The following is a 15,771-nucleotide window of genomic DNA, read 5'->3' on the forward strand; positions in this document are numbered from 1 at the left end:
TGGTAAGCATATAGACGTAAATTTCTTGTACCACTTTTTAAAAGTAGGTTTAAAAATCCGCACTTGTTGTTGGTGTTGTGGGATTGTAGCTTTTCCTCTGAGTACTTGAAAGCTGGTGACATATGCTGTCTGAAATGGCCTCTAAGGAAACTGAAAGCCAAGCCTGATACTTGGATTCTGTTTCCTCAGAAATTTGATTTTCTTCTTGCTCAACTAAATGGGGCTTTTCTTCTCTTTGTAGGTTACCCAACGGCCTACCCAGCAGCGGCCCCTGCTTACAATCCCAGCCTGTATCCTACCAATAGCCCCAGTTATGCTCCAGGTAAGGAGAAAGTGAGGGCAGCAGTGGTGAGTAGCGGAGGAATTGGGGCTCCATTTGGAAAAACATACCTACCTGCTGGCCTTTCCTTGTCTTTAATTGCTGAGTGCAGTCTGTCTGGGCCTGATTGTGCTCAGAGTTCTCCTATGGGAACAGGGATGAATTACCTCAGGGTGGGGGTGGGAGTAGAGTCTCCCCCATTCTCCTTGGAACTTCAGGTTGGGCTATCTCCTCTGCTGGAATGCCCAAAACATGGATTTCTCACAGAATGTCCAAATCCATTCTTTTCTCAGTTTCCCCGAGACTGCCATTGGGAAACATACATGCACACGCAAATAGCATATTTCCTGGGTGTGGATTTGGAAGAGAGTGAGAGACTTGCCACCAGAGTTTGGTTAAGAGCTCTCTTTCAAACTGAAATGAGCTGCTTGTTTTTCAAAAATTAAAAAGGCCCAGCACTCCTTGGAAAGAGATTGAAATATGTTTGAAAACCCTAAAAAGTTTATTTTAGTTTGGACCAGGAATGGTGCAGAGGTCTTTCCACTAATTTTAAACCCCCTACTCATAGGGTAGGAGAAAGAGGATGGCTCTGCAGTTAGAACTGATTATTTAGCTCATTAGTTGTGAGGCTTTGGGCAAGTCATCTCACCTCCCTGGGGACTATAACTACCTACCTTAGGGATATAGATGATTATATGTAAGTTCCTCTTCATTTGCTCAACAAGTGTTTACCTGTTGAATGTTCTCCACACTGGAATAGAATAATGGAAAGGTGCTATCTTTGCCTGAAGGACAGTCAGTTTGGAGCTTGGCATTATTAATAAGTTTTTTGCAGTAGTATGGTAACTTTTATAAAAGAAATACGTATAAGAACTGAGGAGGCAGAGGAGGGACTAACTATGCCTGGGGGTGAAAGTGTAGAGGCAGCTTCACAGAGGCCCTACCAGGGGAGAGTTGAGAGAAAAGTAAATTATTTTGAGCATTTAAAGAAGGATGGCCATTCTAAGCAGCGTAGGGAAGGGCAAAGGCATTCAGATGTGAGAACATGACACTGTTGGGAACCTAGAAGTAGGTGGGAATAACTAAAGCTTTGAATGTGAGGGGGTGCTCGATGAAGCTGAACTACAAGTGTGCAAAAGCCAGATCCAAAAAGGCCTTGGATATCATGATAATGCCTCCTTTTTCTTGTTTATTAATTACTATAGAATTAGAAAGCTTGAAAGGGCCTTAGAGATCCTCCAGCTACCTTCTCTTGGCACTAGAGATCCAGAGAGGAGCAGTGTTTTGTCCTGCAATAGTTTATAGACTAGAGCTGTTGGCAGGTCTCCTGTCTCTCAGTCCCCTGCTTTTCTGTGCCAAACTAGTATTCATTCTATTGCCATTCCCTTTCTTCTGGGGGCACTTAAAGGAAAGAAGAACATGGCTTATGCCAGAAGACCCAGATTTGCGTCCTGATTCTGTTATTTCCTAGATGAGCAACCTTAACATCCCCTGACCTCTGGATCTCAATTGCCCCATCTAAAGTAGGAATTATATTATAATTACATTATACAAACCTACACATCATCATCATCAAGTTTTCAGACAACCTCTTCTTTTAGTAAACAGGAACTTTTTTATACAAGTAAGTGAAGTTAGCCTCTAAAGTGCTTACATAAATGTGTCATTGCAAGGTATGTGTTTTGACCCGGCTATGCCTGAGGCATTATGGAAGCTGCTATTGACAATTCAAACTTGAGGAAGCTGCAATTGCTGCCCTCAAAGAGCTTGAGGGGAGCAGTGGCACATGGGCAAAAAATCTATAATGGTAGCTCAGAATATTTATATTTACTTTTTAATCAGTAAAACAGAAAATACTTCCCAAAAAATCTATAAGAGGAGGTACAGTCAATAAAAACTGTAGGAATTCTCTGTAATAAGTTACTTAATCAAATTTGATAAATTCTATCTTAAAATCTAAGATGATTTTAATTATCGAGTTTATCATAGTATATGAATTATTTAAATTTAAATACTATGAGATCTGTAAATGGGCTTTGAAAACTATTCAGTCTAAAATAAAATGAGGTAAGTTATTGCAGAAGGTAAGGTAAAATCAGGAGTAAAGAAAATTCATTGTCTTCATAGGAGGTCATCAGTGACCTCTCTGGAAGCAACATCAGTGAGGTGGTGAGGCTGGAACCAGATTGAATTGGGGAGTAAAAAAGTAGATTTAGCAGATATAGACTACTCTTCAAGAAGCTTAGCTACAAGGGAAAGATGAACAAGAAGGCATTGACTAGAAGGAAATGTGTCAAAGGAGGGCTTTTTGGGATGTGTGCATGATTAAATACTTACAGAAAAGAACAAGTGGAGAGGACATGTCAGAGATGCAGGCAAAGGGGTACCAGATGGAGCCAGGGCCCCAAGAAGGCTGAGGTGCTAGTGGGAAATCCAGAGCTGATTATCATCTTTATTTTGAGGAGTTGTGTCTGATAGAGATAGAATAGAGGTAGAATGTCTCACATAGCAAGAAAACAGCTCTTCCTTTCAAACTAAAGAGAGGTTCTTCAATGGAAATGTTTAGCTTAAATTGGTTGGTGAAAAATGAAGAGTTCTTGTCTAATGTCCTTGATTTGCGATGAATAGAGATAGAGGAATCACTTCTAAGGAGAGAGGTAAAGATATGGAAGAAGTCTCACTGGAAGGAATAGGAAAGGAAACCACCAAAAGATAATACCTGCCATGTAACATTGGAGGACTAGCTGAAGATAGAGACTATGAATTTGTCATGGCTCTAATTCCTGGTACTGGGAAATGTTCTCATAAAATTCAGCACTTCTGGTGATAGATTGTGGGATTGTTTTAGGATTAGAGTTTATCTAGAAAGATGCAATAGGAATAAATAGCTAATATTTATTGAATGGTTCCTTTGTGACAAGCACTATTTTAATCTCTTTATGAATATTAATTTGTTTTATATCACAACAGACCTTTGAGGTCAGTACTGCTGTTGTTCTGAATTCCCACGTGAAAACTAAAGCTTAGAGAAGTTAGGTAACCAACCCAAAGATCCAAACCCAGGCATCCTGCCACCAAGCCCACATGCACCTGATTTACTACATTATAGTTGAGGGATTTGGCCAGAGAGATTGAGAGGTATAGAGCAACTAGGCTAGAAAGGGAAGGCAGCACAGACTGGAGAAGCCTAACACTAAAAAAAATGGAGGAATCCAAAAACTTCTGGCATATATAAAGTATTCATTAAATTTTAATTTTAAAACAAAAAAATCAGCCCTTATCTAACTTGATTTTCCCTCATTTTATGTTTTAGAAATTCACATAGTGTTTAAGCTATCACCATACTAACCCAGACCATTTTCTTAGAAGTCCACAGGAGAGGGAGTTGTTGACACATTGTATTGGCCCCAAGCTGGGAGTTGGAAGACCTTGGTTGTAGCACTAACATAGCCGCTGATTTTGGTGTGATCTTGGGCAGGTCCCTTTCCCTTCCGAGTTAAAAAGGGAAAACATACACTCACCCACACTGGAGGTGTTTTATATGTTGGAATGTCAGCCTCTGCATTTACTACTCTCCTCACTGCACTGAGGGAACCCCTGTCATGGAAGAGCTTTCTCAAGGTTAGAGAGTCAGAGTAGATTACTTGCAGTCTCCTGTAAGAACCAGCCCATTTTTGATACAGAGGGTGCCTGCAGGTTTAATTTCTCTCAGATGCTTCAAGGAGACCAAGAAATTGCTTCAGAGAGAGCTATTTTTAGGAATTCTGAGTACTTCAGATGTCATTTGTCCAGAATACAGGGAAACGTTTCTCTCTTTTATTGGTTCTGAAAGCAGTGTGGGTACTTGGAGCTTTTTTTCCAAGCTCTTAATGACTTCAGGGATCTTATGTAAGAACTGTTTGGTCCTGCAGGAGGCAGGAGCCAACTGAGACTTGGTTTTCAGAATTTGAGACCAAAGGGTGTGGGATATTAATGGCTGTCTGACTTGAAAATGAAAGAGAAGGATAAAAAGGATAACTATACAGATCAAAATGAAATACCTCCTCATTACAAATCTGTTTACAATTTCTTGCGTCTTCAGCTAGCATTTTCATCTGTTGTCTCAGTTGATTTCATAGCAGCCCTGTAGAATACTAATATTATGTATTTTTTTCTGTTTTGCATATGCTGAACTAGGGAAGGGCAGAGAAGAGGAATTTCTGTTTTCTGAACTTCTATCATGTTCTAGGCACTGTACAAGACGTGTTAAAGCTGTTCTTTAATTTTCTTCTCAGCTTTCTGAATTAGAGCTTCCTGTTTCCAGTTTTGCTTAGAGAGGCTGAATGACTTGTCCAAAGTTACATAGCTAAAAAGTAGTAGGACTGGGATTCAAACCCATCTCTCTGACCCTATGGCCTCTACTCCTTCTATAGCATCACACTCCAGAAGTTTCAGAGGCAAAAGATTGTGATTTCATTGCTGAACCTTCACTGCTTCACATAAAGGCTTGACATGTGTGAAGTCCCTCTGTAGTACTTGGGAGAATTGAAAATCATTCTTATGGAGAAGCAAAGAGCAGGAGGTTGGGCTTGTCCATGGCCAGACAGCTTCTGGGTCAGCTGCTTTGAAGATGCCATAAAATCCAGGGAGCTACCCCTCCTCAATAAATTGGTTTTCCTGGATGGCAAGTCTGTCACCCCACACCCTGTCCCTTAAGCAAGGTTAGGGGCACTTTGCACCCTATGGATTCACTGTTTCTTGTGCAGCCCAGGGAAACTGCTATCTCAAGACAAAGTCTGTTTATATTACTGTAATATGTACCAATCTTTGCATAAATTCTTAGCGGTAATTTCAACTAACATTTCTATCCAACAGAGTTTCAGTTCCTGCATTCCGCTTATGGTAGGAGAGCTATTTTTCCTCATCTGTATTATGACCTATGAATGTGTTATCTTGTAATGATTATAGATCCCCTCTACTTTCCTCCCCAAATCCTATCCCCTAAGCTTGGGCTCCCCGCAGGTGGCTCAGTAACAGTTCCTAAAGCATGCAGGAACATGTCTGTTGGTGCAAAATCATGGGTTGGAGACACACGTGAACTGTCCCCCCAGGCAGCAGTAAAGGATCATGGCACTAAAAGGCATCTCTCCTCCTCCTCACCTCTGGAGTCCCTATCTGACTTTAACCTGGCTGCTGAATTCAAACAAATTCTTCAAAAATTTCTGAGCCATATGTACTCCTGATGGCTTCATGGTAACCCTTGTGGGAGAGTACTTAGATTATGCCTATAAGAACCCAGAAAACCAGTCTGCCCCAGTATCAGATTGTCCACCTCCACTGGCAGTCTGCCATGTTTGAAGACTTTAGATACAGTCTGTTCTCCTTGGCCCAGATCTTGAGCTCTGGGCTCATTTTTAGGGATGGTAAGAGGTGGAGGCCAAGTGTACTAATGAAACAGGGACCAGAGTTAGATTCTCTGGGCAGTGTGGACTCCAGGCCCAAAGCACCACAGGAACTTCTGGGCACCTGTGAGGGTCCCAGCCATGTAACTTTACTAGGTCCTTTTTGTCATAGACAGGAAGGGACCATGGGAAAGACTTGCCACCCTTACCACCCTCACCTGGGCTGCTCAGGACAATGTTTTCATAAAATCTTTGTTTTCTTTCTCAACTTGTGCTCTTGAATTATTTGGATATTGGAAATTGAATTCACATGTGGCACATCTTTCAGGAGATGAGCTGTGAAATTTCTCCTTGCCATTTCTGTAGGCTGTGTGATCTTGGGCAATTTACTATTGTTTCTAGACCATAGTTTATAAGTGTTTTCTTTCAGATTATCTCTGAGGTCCTTTAAGTGCTATATTTCAATTTTGCTAGTCACAGACCTGTTTCTTTTATCATTTATAGGGAAACTTTTTTTTTGTTTGCCTTAGGATATATATGAACTTGGACAGAAGACTTCATAAAGAGTAAGAGAAGCTCTTAGGCTTCCTCACCCTTCCAGTTATAGCATCTGAAATGGAAGTACATAAAGAGTGTATATGGAGCTCTTTACTTGACAGAATGTTCTGTACTAGGTCCTAAGCTTGTCCTCTGAAGATGCAAAGACCAGAAAGTCAAGATTGCTATTTTCAAGGAGCTCACAGTTGAGTTGAGTGGGGGAAACTGACAAGTCAGCAAGTACAAAGGCTTATAAGGATCAGAGGGACTATCCAAGTCAACCATGAGAGATACACAAGCAAGCTATAGTCAGAGGGTAGAGAGAAGAAAAGAATTCAGAGCAGAGGCAAGCCTTCAGCTTACAACTGATTGATGAATTAATACATTTTTGCCAGGTAGAAGTTGAGGAAAGACATGCCAAAAAGAGTGAGCAGTGTGAGCAAAAACCACAGAAATGTGAAGGTCCTTGGCATTATCTGGGAATGTAAACAGTTTATATGACTGTGGTGTAGGTTTGGAGAGTGAGAACAATGAAATAGATTAGAGAGGACCAGATCATGGGGACCTTGAATGCCTCACAAGAAATTCAGATTTTAGCACAGAGGCTGTGGAGAGCCACGGAAAGGTTTTTAGAAAGAAGATTTTGAAATTAGGTTTAGGTCTTAGAATAGCACTCTGATACAGTTTGTAGGTTGGATTGGAGGATGCATGTTAAAAACAAATAATACAGTGAGGAAACAGTTGTAGTTCAGGTGTGAGATGATAAGAACTTAAATTAGAACTTTCAGCAACTGTGGGCATGGAAAAGTGGGAAAAGATACCAGAATTAGAAACTATAAGACTAGATAACATTTTTTTTTATGTTTTCTCTTCTTTTATTTATTTTTTTATAAATATTTTTATTATAAACAACCAGCAAACATACAAACATTCTTGAGATGGTTACGATCAGTGAACATTTTTTTATTAATCTTTATGTCAATACTGTGAAGTAAAATTTTAAAAATATATACTGTAAAGTAAGCAGGGAGTGATTATTATTGCCATTTTTATGAGACAACAAAACTAAAGCTTATAAAAATTAAGTACTTGCCCAAGGTCCCACAGCTAATAAGTGGCCGAGCCCAGTCTATAATTCAGATTTCCTGACTCAGTACATTGTTCAGGATGATGGTCCCTTGCTGCCTCTCCTCCTTGTAAGTGTGCTTAACAGATTGTTCAAGTGTCACAGGGCATGAGGGCCCCGTATCTAGGGAAGTGAACAACCCAGCACCTGGATGTGGGCGGCATGCTATAACTGGGCCCATGGCCCTTCACTGCCAAGGGTCCTCTCTTTTTTTAAAATCCAGGAATTTAATATGTACATAAAGTGCACTAGTCTTAAACATAGAGCTCAATAATATTTTGCATATCTTTACATTAGTATTTACCAGCCAGTTCAAAACAAAACATTTCCAGGAGGTGGTATCTTTGTTGACACCCAAGAGCAGGCATGCCTGCTAGAGCAACCTCCCATATTACCATGCCTCTGAAAACCCCCTCTGGAATTGTCTTTATCCTGCAACCAAGCTCTGATTTGCTTCCACCAACAGACGGGCTACTTAACAACTGTACCTGGAGGAGGATCACATGGTACAACTAATGGGGTCAAATTGATAGCTTAATGTTTATTGTGTTTTGTTTTTAGCCCTCATATTTATCTAATTACTTAAATTATTTGAACATAGAGAAGTTCAGAAAATGCTTATATTTGTTTTCTTTATAATGAAACTAGAAGAAAATACCCCCCTTTTCAGAAACTTTTATAGTTAGGTTCACTTGATCAGTTGGGAAAGATGTAGTCAAAGGCACAATTGCACTTGCCTCTTTCTTGGTTAATCTAGATCGTTATTTTATCATGTATGATGCTGTCTTGTTCACTCCCTGGTTGGCGTGTGGCTGTGTTGCATCCCCAGCTAGACCATAAGTACCTTGTGTGCAGTGACTGTGACCCACGTGTTCCCATCCACCTCGGTGCTCTCTTCAGTGCTGAGTACGTTGTAGACTTCAGTCACTCTTTGGTTAATTTTTACTTACTTTGTCACACAGTCCTTGAGGCTAACTTTTGGCTTACAGTGAAAATTATGGTAAAATATACATTACTTGGGGAAAGAAATGGAATGGAATGGGACTTTCAAACTCTCCAAATTCCTTACAGCCAAATTCAGGCCTTCTGCCCCCTGGTGGAGTTCCCATGGATTCTTCAGAGTATGGGCTTGCTCAAGCTGACTTTTCAGAGCTACATTTTACTGGTTAGGGAATTGTTTGGGGTGGCCAGGGGCTTTTCAGCCACTGGGAATAGCAGGTTCTAAATTTGAGGACATCTTGGTAAGATTTTTCAACACTAAAATTGAATCCTTTATTACTCACCCCCATCCAACCCTGGGAAAAGAAATCCAAAAGGATTGTTTAAAATTGACTCCTTATGGAATGTTCATATGTTAAGAATGTCCATGTTTGTATGTTGTTTGATTTTATCAATTAAAAAAAATTTTTTTGACTCCTCCTCTCCTGCATTACCTGCAGGGCCGTGTCTTGATGTCTTACAAAGTCCCTCGACTCTGTGTGGTAGTTCTACCATGAATTTCCTTCTGCTAGAATTCTCCTTTTAGTATCACTTCCCTGCCCATGTCATTTCTCAGTATTAGCTATATATATTGCAGGTCATTAATGCAAACACAGAGTCAGCCCAGAACAGCTACCCTTCTAGCCTTGGTCCAGCAAAAACGAGAGTCCTTGACCTCCTTTTCTGGGTGTAGTACTTCCATGACTAAACAAACTTGAGGTGTTACCTATTACTCTGATAGACAGAGGGGGTTATGGAATCTCTTGAGAGGAAATTTCTTTTACCAGTTAGAATTAGATAGTATACCTAAGTACTTTCTTCTTATACCACTCTCTCTTACTTTAGCCCTAGGTTAAAATGTTACAAGTATATCTGGCTATTGCCAATACAGCTCCACCTCCTGCAAATATGCTTTAAAGTATCTGATATCCACAACTACCATGATCTTATTTGAGTGGAAAGAATATTGCCACAATCCTTTTTATCATAAGTAGAAATTTGAGTCAAGAATGTTTTTCCTCTAGTATTTGCCCCCTTTGGAATTCTATTTCTCCTCTCCTTCCCCTTAGGATACTATGAAGGTAAGTTTTTTATTTTTTATTTTTGGTCATTCCCCACTTTTAGAAAATATGAAGCATCATTCTTCAGATTTCCCAAGCTGAGCTTTGAGTCAGCTTGCAGAGTCTCTGCAGATCTCAGGCTGGGGCTCAGCTCTATTTCATAACCTACCCCAAAGCTGACATTTACTTTCCTAATGAGTTGCATCTTTAACTATGAGGAGATATCTCAGGTGGGGCACAAGTAGCATCTCAGCAGGAGATATTTAGGGTATGTCTCTCTGGCCCTGGCTGAGTATACAAGAGAAAGAGAGTTAACAGAGAGTGCCCCACTGCACAACTAGGTTTAGTACAAACTGCCTCAGAGTCTTTTAAGCTGCCAGGACCATAGCTTAGTGGCAGTCCAGCAAAGTTCTTATAATGTGGGGATTATTTGGGGGTCCTTCTTTTAAAGCAACTTATTAAATATACCTCCAAATGAGATTTCAGGTATTAAAAAGAGGGATCAGTTGATTGGGTCCACTACACAGTTTAAGGCCCCAAGTTACTACACGTTAATGAGAAAGCTGCTGGGAAATATCTCAGAGCTTTAGTCCTAAATGTCAGGCAGTGGGGGGCAGTATTCAGAAACGTCTTGGTGGTTTTAAGAATGGATAGAAAATCTTGACTCACATCACTTGGAAGCTCATTTTACACTTGTCCCAACCCACTTAACTCACCCACCTCAGAAAGGCTGAACCATCCTATGTGTGTCTGAACAGGGTCCCTTGGGTTCTATGTTTTCCTCTACCACAAGATCCTTGCTTTGTGTCTGTGATTAGTGATGCCCACTTCTTATTTCTGCCTAATGCCATTCTTGTGTCTTCCCTTAAGCAACCCTGCTGATGAAACAGGCCTGGCCACAGAATTCATCTTCCTGTGGCACTGAAGGCACCTTCCACCTCCCAGTGGACACCGGGACCGAGAACCGAACTTACCAAGCATCCTCTGCAGCTTTCAGTAAATACAGCCTGTCTCCTCCATTTCTTGTTCCCCTTGATTGGGACTAATTTGTTTCTTAGGAAGAAAGGAAGGGGAATTTTAAAAAGGACATTTATAAGAAACTTTTAAGATTTTTTTCCTCCCCATGTAAAAAACTGGCTTTCCTCATTCAGTAATGGTCATCCTATTTAATCATGCACCCAGCTTTGGGGAGACATAAAGTAATGAGGGAGGGAGAAGGAAATACTCACCTGACCAACAAGTTTGTTTAGCTAAGGACTGTTACTGCATTTCAGAGGAAAGAACAAAGACCGCATCTTGAAGGCCTGTGGTGGACCTTTAGACAGGGAGGCCTCCTTCCACTAATACAGGGTTTCTCAGCCTCAGCATGTGACAGTTTAGACTGGATAATTCTTGATTGAGGTGGGTGGGGGGCTGTCCTGTGCATTGTAAGATGTTTGGCAGCGTCCTTGGTCTCTACACATGAGATGCCAGTAGCAAACCCCCTATCCCTCTCCCGTTGTGACAACCGAAAATGTCTGTAAACATTGCTACATATCACTTGGGAGGCTAAATTGCCTCCTGAGTGAGAAATTCTGCCCTAGTAAAAGCTACGCAATGGTAGCAAGGTGTGTTCATCTAATCTTCAGGGGAACAGAAACCATCTGGCCAGTCACGTTGGTCGCATTCATCTTGAAATTCAGTGGGGTGACTGATGCCTTCTCCCTCACATCTGCTTTTGAATACGAAATGACTTCATCCACTGGATAAATTTAGGATGAGTGTTTTGGAAATTAACAAGTGGTGTTTTGACTCTACATAGGAAGGAATTTGTGCCTTGTTAAAGCTGTCTAGTGGAGGAATGGCTGCCTTGGGATATGGCATGGCAAGTACCTGTCACTTGAGTTGGGCCAGCAGGGGCCCAACTGGACAAGCCCTCAGACGTTGCAGACTAGGCCTGATAGTCTGTGGTTTAGCACATTATTTATCTGTTAAATAAATAGATTAGAAGAATTCATTATATATTTTTTCTTTTCTTAAAAATACCCAGTATCACTTTTTCTGTAGATGATAACATTGTCCCTGAATGTCAACATCAGCTTATGTTGATACAACGTAAGTCTCACCTTTTGAAGAATATACGTTCATAACTACCCTCTCATTTAATCTATATTGAAGTCCTATTAAATTATTTAGGTGAATTTTCATTCCAGTTTGAAAGCTGAGGCCCAGAAAGACAATGTGCCCATTGCCCCCCAACTAGTGAGCAACATGACTGGAAAAAGACACACACTTGGGTGAAGTTTTCTTTTTACTGTTTTTTTTCGTGAGGTTAATTTTGTCTCTTTAATGGCAGCAGTAGGGAGTTTTTCCAGAACTGAATGAACGTGTTTCAGTTTATATATGTAAATAGGCATATCCACATATATTCTCTCGTACTCACTTCTACACGTACGGAGGTAGATGTATGTAGACATACATGCTGTTGTATAAAAGAGGCATGAAGTGGAATTCATTTAGGATAGCCAGGCCTCTAGTGAGTAAAGTGAATCTAAAGTTAATTTGGACAAAATAATTTTCTTTGCATCAAACCCAGAAACTTCTTTTACTTAGATACAAAATTAACACTGAATTTTGTGATGCCCAAAATGTGGATTCTATACTTGATTCTCCATAGCCTTGAATAATTCATGTCCATGTTCTGGATTTTTGTTTTTCCCAACTGTAAAATGAGGGGGCTGGACTAGGTCATTTTTTAGGTTTTCTAGCTATCGGACTTCTGATTCTGTGACCTTGAGACTGTGTCCTCACTGTCCTCCATCCTAGCAGGGACTTCTCTAACCACCCTAACAAGTAGCTGGCTAACTTAGCCTTTGCTCAAACATCTCTAGGAATGGAGTATGCATTCCCTCCAGAGGCAGTCTTTTTCACACTTAGAAAGTCGGAGTACTAGAAGGCTATGCTTTATACTGTATTAACATTTTCCTGAAGTCCCATTGAAATGTTCAGGTAGCCATATTCCACTGGCCCTTCCCAGACAGACCATCGCAATCCCTGAATAGGACTTAATTGTACTCCTCTCTTTTTGTCAAGCTGTCTGTGAACCTGCAGAATTGTTTAAATAGAGTTAGGATTGGCTGACTCTCCCACGCCCACTAAGGTCCCTCCCACCACTCAGATTTTATAGCTTCTCAAGCTACAAAAAATTCAGGACACCTTGGCAAATTCAGTTCAGTTTCATCAGCAGTTGCTAAACCCATTTGTAATTATTCAACTCTCTTGTTTGACAAGGAGATTTCGGGGTCAAGGCAAGATTCAGATATAGAACTTTGTCCAGACATATAAATGTGATGATCAATAAACCGATTAGCCTAAATGGCATCCAGGATGTGAGGATCAGTGCCTTTGAATGTAGTAGGAGCTCTACAACTGAAAAAAAATTGTGACAATGCAGAAGAGTTGAAGAGAGGGCTGTACGGTTTTATCTTACTAATGCACACAATCTCTTTATTATCCTTTTTTGTTGGAGCCTAAAATTATGGTTAAGAACCTGAGAGAAAGAACAAAGCATCATAAACAAAACTCTTTGATAAGACAGAGCTGGGACTTCTAGAGATTTTTTTATCTCATGATAGTGCCTTTAGTGAAGTGGGGACACAAATGCTCAAGATGTTACTGTAGAGACCTATAGCTCAGAAAGTTGCTCTGCGCAGAGCATGATGAACCTTGAATGCATAGGCCCAGTTCTTTATTGAGTTGAAGTTTGGTTTTAAGAAAGTTACTGCCCCTCTGGGCTCTAGGTCCTTCATCCCAAATGGCAAGGGTTGAATGCAAATCTCTAATGTCCTTAAGGCACAGCATTTGAATTCTATGACCTTTAGATTTAGATAGAATTCATTAGAGAATAGCTAGGCCTCCATTGAATGAGATGAGCCTAAGTAGTTAATTTGGATGAAATTTCTTTTTGGAGCAAAGCCCAAAAGCTTCGTTTACTTAGATGCACAAAGTAATAAATCCTGAATTACATATAGTCCAGGCTATAGCCCCGGGGAATTTCTAGTGTTTCCTAACGGTATGGACCAGACTACCAGTGAGTTGTAGAAAGCCCTGCAGTGATTCCCCCATAAAAGTCTCATTGAAATACTCAGAGACTCGGTGTCAGTACTAGGAAGGCCTCTGATACCATCTAGTCCAAATGAGCATATTCCCTTGGAATAACCTAAGTCATTTGACAGAGTCAAGATGAAGGCCTAGGGCAGCTTCAGTAGCCTTATGTAAGATCGTCCTAATACCAGTGGTAACCTTGAAAACTGTTGTAGTTTGAGGAAGGAGCACTGAATCCTGGGTCCTCATGAGCAGTCACACTCTCTTCTGGCATCTCTTTGTTATCTCATCTGTGAAATGTGTTCGTTGATCTAAGTGATCTCTAAGATCTCTTCTAGTCCTGTAATTCCGCTTCTCCCATCTGAACAGTCTGAATAAACAGCACGGCTTTCTTCTGCAGCATTATCTCTCATCTGCCAGGGGTGTTTTCGTTACTGATTTGTATTCTGAGTATGTGTGTATCTCATTATAAAGTGAAGAAAGGGAAACGTTCTCAGACAGTATTATTATTAGATGTGGAAACGAAATTCTATTGCAGTCTCTGGAAACTTTTTTATTTTCCTTGGAGGGATAGTCTCAACATTTTGTAATATGGTTATCCCTGTGGCATTGAGGGGATAGTATAGGCTTCCCCAGGGAAGATAAAATTCCAGAGCAGATTCTTGGGTAACATAAAGGAAAGTCACCAGTATTGTTTGCTTGTTAACTTTAAAGAGTCATAAAAGCGTGGTGTTTTAAATCAGGGAATTTTAGAAACTTAGTATCCTGGAATCTACTTCCCAGTTGGGACCGCAGCAGTCATAGTTTAACCTCCTATTTGTTGTGGTCTTTCAGACCTGTCTTCTCTTACATACTTACAGGTAGGAAACTTATTATCTGTATAAACAGTGAGGAATAGAAAATAATAATAGCTAACCTTTATGATGTGCTTATAATGTGTCAGGTACTGTTCTAGGTAATTTGCATTTATTAATTAATGTATGTATCATAGTAATCCAATGAAGTAGGCACTATTATTCCCATTTTACAGGAAAGGAGTCTGATTTATAGAGATTCTACAGCTGTTAATTAGCAGAGCTGGGGTTTGGACCCAGGCAGTCAGTCCGGCTCTATAATGTTCTTAACCACTACTTTTATGCCATTTAGGATTCAGAGATAGGCATCTTATGATTTAGGAGTTCCCTGCTCTCCTGCATGGAAAAGAGAAACTCTCTTTTCTTGACAGGACTCCCTGTACCTTATTCTTTTAAATCAGGGTTTGGATAGCAGGAAAGTAGCCATAGGCAATACATACATGAATAGGTTTGGCTGTGTTGCAGTAAAACTATTTACCAAAACAGGCTGCAGTTACAAAAACCACAGGCTATATAATTTGCCTGCTTTAAATGTTAGCATGAATAAAAGATACTGTGGTGAAATAAATTTGGGAGATGCAGTCTTAGAAATTCACATTTCACCCTGGCATTTGAAAAATCTCTGAGACAAGGAATTTTAAAAGTTCTGTATATGTCTATTTTACATGATACTTCACAAACAAAAAAGGACTGTGGAACTTTTCTTCTCTTTGGCAAAACAATTTATTAAAATTCCCTGGAATCAATAGTCCATTGCACACACTTGGGACATGCACATCTTGTATACCTACTTTATTTTACAGATAAGTGAATGGTGGCTCTGAAGTAAAGTATCTATCAAACAGCTCCTTCTAGTCTGCAAACCCAGAATCTCTTGTCTTCCCCCATAGTATCTGCTTCTCCTGCTATGGGCCACATCTCAAGATTAGCTTCACAATCAAGAAGTCTTGAGAGATATGCTCTAGATGTCTTCCTCAACTGACTCACCACCCCCCACTCCCTTCCAGTTAGTTTCTAGTAACAACCTTCTAGGTCTTTCTCTTTAAAGTATCCTTTCCACTCCATTCTTATAGCCACTTATTTCCCAAGTATATTTAACTACAGAACCATTTTTTCATGGAACAAATTATGGATTGGCAGGTGGAAAACTAAATGACATGATTCGAGGGGAGAGGATGGAGCACCAGTAATTGCCTTTTATGGTGCTGTATCCTCCTGAGTACCTCATCAAGGACAGAGGGGCACTAAGCCAAAGCTGTGATGCAGATTGAGAGAGATGTGTGACCATTTAGTAGCTTGATTTTATTCAGGGGTAGAGTAGAAGAACGCCAGGATCTTTAGAACCATGGAATTTTAGTACAGAAAGAAATCTTCATTTTTAGCTCCCTCATTTTACAAAATAAAAGACTAAGGCCAAGAGACTTGCCAGTAG

At 40.3% G+C, this 15,771-nt stretch overlaps 1 protein-coding gene across 4 annotated transcripts in view; it reads left to right on the forward strand.

Annotated features, from left to right (window-relative positions):
- FAM168A (family with sequence similarity 168 member A) overlaps positions 1-15,771 on the forward strand; it is a 247,712-nt gene that overhangs the window by 218,373 nt on the left and 13,568 nt on the right. For 3 of the 4 annotated variants that reach the window (XM_077113640.1, XM_077113641.1, XM_077113639.1), the window contains 3 exons: positions 242-322; positions 5,174-5,200; positions 10,273-10,398. In XM_077113640.1, coding sequence (XP_076969755.1) covers positions 242-322; positions 5,174-5,200; positions 10,273-10,398 — 234 coding nt within the window. The remainder of the gene's footprint in view (positions 1-241; positions 323-5,173; positions 5,201-10,272; positions 10,399-15,771) is intronic. The other variant, XM_077113642.1, reaches the window with a different exon arrangement.

Source organism: Tamandua tetradactyla, chromosome 8, assembly GCF_023851605.1.
Source record: "Tamandua tetradactyla isolate mTamTet1 chromosome 8, mTamTet1.pri, whole genome shotgun sequence".
Lineage (NCBI taxonomy): Eukaryota > Metazoa > Chordata > Mammalia > Pilosa > Myrmecophagidae > Tamandua > Tamandua tetradactyla.